The sequence below is a fragment of the Alligator sinensis genome, unplaced genomic scaffold (genome assembly GCF_000455745.1).
Source record: "Alligator sinensis unplaced genomic scaffold, ASM45574v1 scaffold717_1, whole genome shotgun sequence".
NCBI lineage: Eukaryota > Metazoa > Chordata > Crocodylia > Alligatoridae > Alligator > Alligator sinensis.
The window spans coordinates 327,758-335,261 of record NW_005841961.1 but is presented as its reverse complement, the minus strand read 5'-3'; the positions used below and the strand labels follow the sequence as shown (position 1 = coordinate 335,261).

The following is a 7,504-nucleotide window of genomic DNA, read 5'->3' as shown; positions in this document are numbered from 1 at the left end:
ATGCAAAACAACTGTATAGACCATTCTAGCAGCCTGTGGAAAGGTACTCTTGGTGCTTGCCACTTTAAGGGTGGGGTCAGGCATCCAGCAGGTGCCCGATGGTGGCAGCCATTTTGAGAACCTAGTACATAAAGGCTGCAGTCTGCTGCTGCCAGTCAGGCAGAAACATCACCTAGCTGAGCTGCAGCAGGAAGAACCCTAGAGGTAAGGGCAAAAGCTTATGGGGATGGATAGGAGGCTCTTAGTCCTGGGCATGACGTAGAACTGCACCCTGCCAGGGATGGGTAGCCTGGTGGGGCTCCCAGTGGCATGAAAATGCCAGGCCAGTTACTACCCCCCACTGAAAGGTGGGTAGGAGTGCCTTAACCCCAGCTCCCACTTCCTAGTGGATAATCTGGCAAGGAGGTCAGCAGGACCAAAGGGGGTCCAGAGGGCGGCAAGCTGCCTAGAGCAAATGAGGGGCAAGGAGGCCAGAGTTTGGGAAGGGGTGTGGAGCCTAGCAAGGGGCATAGAGCCCAGTGAGAGGCAAGGACCCCAACTGTGTGTATGTGTGGGGCAAGGAGCCTGGTATGAGTGAGGAGCACAGAGCCCAATGAGAGAGGCTGGAGTTAAGGGCTAGGATATGGTTACAACATGTGGATGTTATCTGCAAGACTTGGGCTGCAGTGTAGGGGAGGAATGGAGCCACAGATAGCACCCACTGACATTGGGGCTGTCATGGGCAGTCTCCTGCATTATACCAACTGTTTATGGAAACAACAAAGTCATGGCAGGAAAGACTTGGCAGCTTGCCCATAGAAACAGGTAGGCAAGCCGGCGGGAAATCTCGCCCCAAGCTTGGCCCCCATTAAATAGCCCAAGCTTTGGAAAGCAAGGTACTTCAGCCCTAATGTGCTCCTAATATATCTTCTACACTAGGGTGGAAAGGGCAGGTCTTAGCTGTGTCTTTTTTTTTTTTGGTTTTTTTTTTTGGTTTTTTTTTTGTTTTTTTTTGTTTGTTTTTTGAGAGCTGATCCTGTACCAGAGCATTCAGAACACTGCTTTCTATTTTAAGTTCCTTGTCCATTTATGAAATGCACTGTGATCAGGATATTATATACACATATCACTTGCCACAGTAGATCTTAGAGCAATATTCTGCACTGCTTATGTAAATGGAACTCTGACCAAATAAGCAGTAATCAGAGTTGGCTGTGCTCTTCTGTGCAGACTGAGAGGAGACATATCTTCTCCTTGCTGAAAATATTCCAGTCATCATAATATTAACCTCTTTCTTACTGCAGCAAAGAAATGTATATATTAGAAAATATCCTAGGGAATAAGTTGTGAGTCCTAGATAACACATAAGTACAACTGAAAGACTTCACAATTTCTATGGTACTACTGAAATCATAATGTATTTTGATATTTTCTTTACCTATTTTTCCAATTAAAAAAATTGACCAAAAAAATTGACCCAAACTCACAAAAAGATCCAAATCCCGCTGAAGCTACGTTTCTTGACAAATTTACTATTCATTCAAAAAATTTCACCCAACTCTATTAGTGGCCCATCATTCCATCAGTCCTGGCTTTCTAGATTTCCTGTTTTGGGTTCATTCTTCCCAAACTGGATCTCCTCTGCAGTGAACTCAGCCCTTCCAGGATGAATTATGGCACTGAAGAAACAGTAAATGATTTCTCTCTCTCCATAGTGATCTCAATTTTATTTCAGGCTTTTGATATTGGTCCTTTAATTTTTGAGTATCAAAATACAGCAAAATACACCATGGTACCATCAATTGCTCCACTGCTAGAATCGCAGAACACTTTCACAGACCACTAAGAGGTTATGTTTACTTGGCCTTCCCCCCCCCCCAACAGGAAACATGTTGGCTTTGACTAACCCTTTCTGTTGACTAGGACTGAAAATTTACATTTTGATTAGATGCAATGGTCCAGTCAAGAAGATAAAGGCAGGAACTGCAATCTCACCCTGCCTCCCATAGGCTGCCTAAGGCATTGGTGCTAGATTTAGCAAATGAATAAATATATTAGATGTGTTCATGGATGCATAAGACAGCATGCCTTAAGAAAGAAAGAGCACCCAGAGGGACACAGTGAAGTGTGCAGTAAGCCAAAGTATAATGAAAGCCAACTAAATTGAGACTTCAGTATACTTACCAGACGAAAGCTTGATCCCATTTACCTGTGTGCAGGCTGCTTTTTTATTATGTTGAAAATAAAATGTTACCCTCAAAGTTAAAAAAAAAAAAGTATAAAATAAAAATAAATTGTTAATGTATATAGCTGGATAGTATTACTATCAAGATGTGTATGATTGTATTGAGTTATATGAAGTGAAACCTTCCTACAGTTACAAGAAAAATCTTCCCTGAAAGATGAGAGCTAAAACATTACATCTGTAGAATTAAAAAATAAATAAATCAATGCCTGCATGAAAAATATGAGACTATCAGACACAGAAGCATTATAATATCTATTCACATCCCAAAGGCCCTATCCACAATGTTCTCAAATCTCTCCTTAATCTCCTTACTATATTCAGCTCACTGATAAATGTACATTTCCCAGTACTTCACAGCCCTTGTCCCACTGTTCACCACGCTGTTATATTCATACGTTGTAGATTTTCAGATGACTGGGGAAAGAACTTCTCTAAATGATTATTTCAACACCACTTTCGTATATCTGCTGATTGAATGTGACAAACATACCCAAAAAATATGTCTGGATAGAAGAATGCATTTTGCATTACCAATTACACCGAAAAAGTCTCAGACCTGTTGGTTCCAAATGACTTAATTAGCACTGACCAACCTGGCTTTTCTTTAACCTCACAGGTATCTATTATCTGATTCTACCTCAGCCTCACAGAACTCTTGGTGCTGTATTAAATATTATTCTAGATCTACAGGACAAAACAGCTATAAATTCTTAATAATACAGGCTTGTGTCTTCAACATTTCAAGAAGTTCAAGCAGAATATATGTCTGAATATATAGAGGCTGGAAGGATCCAGGATAATACATGCAAACAAGAAAAAAAAATGCTATTGCAAATGTGGTTTTACAGAGCCAACAAATCAAATCATAAGAACAAGTGCCATTTTAAGATGCTAATTCCATGGAATCACAAAAATGTGACAGTATCCTGCAGCACAAGCAAACAGGTTGAATGTAAGAGTTACTTTTATGTTCCACAGGAATATAGTGTGGAAAGTCTTTCCATTCAGTTTTTGTCCTATTCTTTTTCCCTGCCTCTTGCAAAAGGAAAAACAAAAAACACTTTCTTCTGTAAATGCATTTATTAATATTGGTTCACTTAAGGCAGAAATGCTGTTACTTTAAGTACACTCTACAGTCTTGGTTTATTGCTCTTGCTACTGTAAACCCAACAGCAAGAGATTAGAACATCATAGTCAATTGCTTTTATATAGTAAGAGTCAAGTGCTGGTCTCAGATAGTTGCACACATCTCATCAACATCTGTATAAAATGCATGTGAGGCAGAATTTGGCCTTGAGACAGGTAAGTGAAGTAGAAAAATGTATATAAAGTAACTTATAATGCTGCAAAGCTTTCTATGGAAACAAACAAGTAAGGCAACCCAGAGAGTCAGGAAAGTAAAAGCCTAAAGCTTCTCAAAAGTCATGTAATTTCAATCGCTGCAAATTTAAAATGGAAGTTGATCTAGTAAACAGAACAAACCAATGTCACAATAAAAGTGAGAAATTCCCCCCATTCTACAATCCTAGTTTGATATAACACCATGATTTCAATTTTTAAAAGCATCTTTCAGTTTGTTAAAATCATAACTTGTTTGAGTATCAACAGAAATTTAGTGAATCTTAGTGCTCCCTTTTTCTGTGAATACAAAATCTTAAAGTACACTCTCAGGTATACCCATAAGTGTATATAATACACCACCCTCTAGCTCTCCTATGCAATATGAATTTTCACTTCCACCTGGGAGAAAGTTTACAATCTTTGCATTCTCCTATGCCTGAGGAAGGGCACGTGAACCTGAAAGCTTGAAAATAAAGACTTTTTTATTTTATTTATTTATTTTTTACAATAGTCTAGTTGGTCTAATAAAAGATATCACCTCTCCCACATTGACTGCTTATAAGTTACACCAATACAAATGAGAGTTTAATCTGTATTACCATTTAAAAGTTGAAAGTAACTTGCATTTCTTCTGAAAGACTCTTTGGTGTTGAAAAAGGCAAACACTAAGGAATATGATGGTAATTGGAAAATGTCTTTTCCAGTCATTAAAAACTACTTTTTTTCCTTTTTAAGAAATCTTCACAAACAAGCAAAAGTTAAAGCTAAAGCACTTAAGAACCAAGCAGACTCCATATTTCCATTTTATTTTGAGGATTTGCCTTGAGTAAACTTTTCCCTTCTACAATTAGATTCAGTGATCCATCAAATTTTGTTATGCTGAGATTTAGTCTCAGAACCTCTGGATGAAGATGTGTGTAAGAGTTGAAGAGGACATAAAGCTTACTAGGGGATATAGAAATTTCGTCCCTTGAAGACACTTCACTTCAGCAGAGATTTCAAAGGAATGAGGAGCTCACCATCCTGTAATACCGAGGCTGAGGAGGGCGCCAGTTATCCACAAGTGGACGAAAAGGTTCATTTTCACTATTCATGGAAAGGCTACGGAACTTTGCCATCTGCAAGGAAGTATAATAAAAAATGCCAACATGCATTCATGAGATTGAGTTAGGATTCTAATGGGTGAAATAGCATCCATTGATCATTAAACAATGGATCCGTGTACCAAAGGATCTTTTGACCTTTCCCACCTCTTCTGTAAGTGACCTGCACTCCCTCACCTGGGTGCAGACAGAAGTGCAGCTCCCCACTACAACTGAGAACGCTTTGCAAAAAGCATTCTGAGTTGCAATGATCCCCCAGATCAAACAAGTTCACTGTTGGTTCCAGTGGGGTGGGGGTTCTAGCTGCTGGCTGCGAGCCTGCAGCTGGTTTCCCCAAGCACCGGCCCCTCCTCCATATGAGCTTGTGCTGGTTTCAGAATGGGGAGAGGAACAAGAACCAGAGGGAGTTCATTCAAGGGGTTCCCAAGTCAGCAGTAGTGGGGGGACTTGGTGAACTCCAATTCACCCACCTGGGGGGGCTCCAATTCACCCACCCCACCCTCCAGTGGGGGCTGAAAAAACCCCAGACTGAACTCCCTCTGCTCCCTGTCCCCCCTCCTATTCTGAAAACAGCTTGAGGCTGGGATGTAGTGCAGATACAAGTTATAGAAGATGCTCTGTTTTGAAACATCTTCATCTGACCCCTCATTCAATGAGGGTTCAGATTTTTGCCCGATTGGCCTTTTTTGAAGCTGTCTGCAGCCGTGCACTTGTGTCTGGTCACAGCTATAGACCTCTTTTTCTGTGGCCAGACTGGGTGAAAATTGTCACTTCTGCCTATGTCCTCTGTGATGCACAAGGATTCTTGCACTGTGGAACTACTTGCTGCATTGGCATTCTCTTGAGGAAGGAGGCAGGTGCAAGAGTGTGCAAGTAATATGAATCTTGGCCACAAATTAGCTTATATTTATATACAGCAGTGAAACATTCAGTATCTGAATTATTATTCTGAACCATAGTGACAAAAGCCATAGTTAAATCAAAAGTACACTATATAATGTAATTAGAACACAAGGGGGCGGGGAAAGAAAAAACAGTAGATTATCAATATTTACTACAAATGGGCGTTTATACATGTGCTCAGGGTGGGCACTTTGATTAGAGTGGCTCTGAGAGCTGCTCTAATTAAAAGTGCCCAGAACGTCTCATGTATCAGCATCTCCATGTTTCAAAATGGCAGCAGGAACACTTCATTTAAAGCTCATTCAACAAGCTTTAGATGAAAGTGCCCCTTTCGCCATTTCATTTTGAAGTGTGGGGACACGGATACATGAGACACTTGATGCTGCTGGAGCATGGTAATTACCACGCTCCAGCAGACTAGATTAAAACCAAATTTGATTAAGCAAGTCTGCTCTAATACACTGTAATTACAGTGCATCAGAACAGCTTGCTGCTTGTGTATAGGCGCCTAATGTTTCTAATCAATAGGTGAAATGCTGCTGTGCATAATTTCCATTTTGTGAGAGAAATGCCCAGTGCAGCATGAAAAGAAGATACACAGTGGAGAGTTGTAAACTGCACTTTTCATTGTATAACTGGTCTGGAGAATTCTGCCCTTTTATCTCAATCCTTTACCCAGAATGTAGCCCAAGCAACTGGTTTATACACTGTAGTTTCTGGGGAAGAATTCTTCCCTGTAAATTTATAACTGCAACAAATGCCATAACCGGCCTGGCCCATGTGCTACTGTATAGGGAGGATAAAATACCAAGGGATTCATTGCTACTGTTGTATCTAGGTACTCTGTTTCTAAAATCGTTCCTAAAGCTACTTGCCTGTATATAGCAATCATCAAAAATATATATCACGTGAAAGTGAGCACTTCCTCAGCACTTAGTCATTGCATCCTAAATGAATTTAAATTCACAGTTGCTCATTAATAGCTAGACAAGGTTCCTTGGGTGAATTTGATATCTTTTATTAGACCAACTAGTTGGTCTAATAAAAGATATCAAATTCACCCAAGGAACTTTGTCTGCCTATGTCCTTAGACCAACACGGCTACAACCTAAACCCCTGCATCATTAATAGCTACACTTTCATCAGGGTTACAGATAAATCCCTAGTTGATCCTCTGTAATGTAAATAGCCAAATTGGTAATGAAGCTCTAGCCAGATTTGTGGTAACCCATCAAGAAGACTTAGCAGAGCTCACCTGAAATTTGCATACAAAGGCAGGATTCCAAATATCAAATACCTTTAAATCTTGACATACACAAGGAAAAATATTTGTAGGATCTGAGTAAATACAGTCATGTGGTAATAGGTATTGATTCTTGATCCTTATCTCACAGACCCCATTATGTTTTGGGGGTTTACAATGTCATTAAATGTTTTCTTGTGTGTACTATACTGATATGGCATATGTGGTCTAACTGGAAAGCCCATATTAGCTATATCCAATTATATGACTTAACACTGTATACATTAAAATTACATTAATGATTTCCAGCTTTATGGTTTGGGGAATAACTAATTTTACTTTGCCATTGTGTTCTAAGGCAAGGACAATTGCCACTTCCAATGAAAGACAAGAGAGGCCATTGATGGGATGGGTGTCAGGCAGACAACAGGAAAAACAAATGGAGAGTAGCAAAGGCATCTGAGAGGATTGGCCCATCAAGCCAGAGGAGCTCCAGGTACCTCAGAAAGACTGGAACTTTTTGCACGATTCTGGCGACTCATGAACAATTATAATAATGGTAAGGGGGAGCAAGTGGGGGGGAGGGGGAGGGAATGACTTGCCTTGGAGGTTTTGGGAGTTTAGCTACGATAGAATCAAGGTCTTTGAATCTCAGGCTTTGGAGGTTTAGTGACCCCAGCAGCTAGT

The 7,504-nt window shown here is 40.2% G+C and overlaps 1 protein-coding gene across 1 annotated transcript in view; it reads right to left on the bottom strand.

The window, feature by feature from the left end:
* Positions 1 to 4,057: 4,057 nt before the first annotated feature.
* The window catches only part of LOC102379421 (carbonic anhydrase 3-like), a 66,463-nt gene continuing 63,016 nt past the window's right edge, over positions 4,058 to 7,504 (bottom strand). Inside the window, exon 9 of the mRNA XM_006020610.3 lies at positions 4,058 to 4,686. Coding sequence (XP_006020672.1) covers positions 4,567 to 4,686 — 120 coding nt within the window. The 3' untranslated portion in view covers positions 4,058 to 4,566. The remainder of the gene's footprint in view (positions 4,687 to 7,504) is intronic.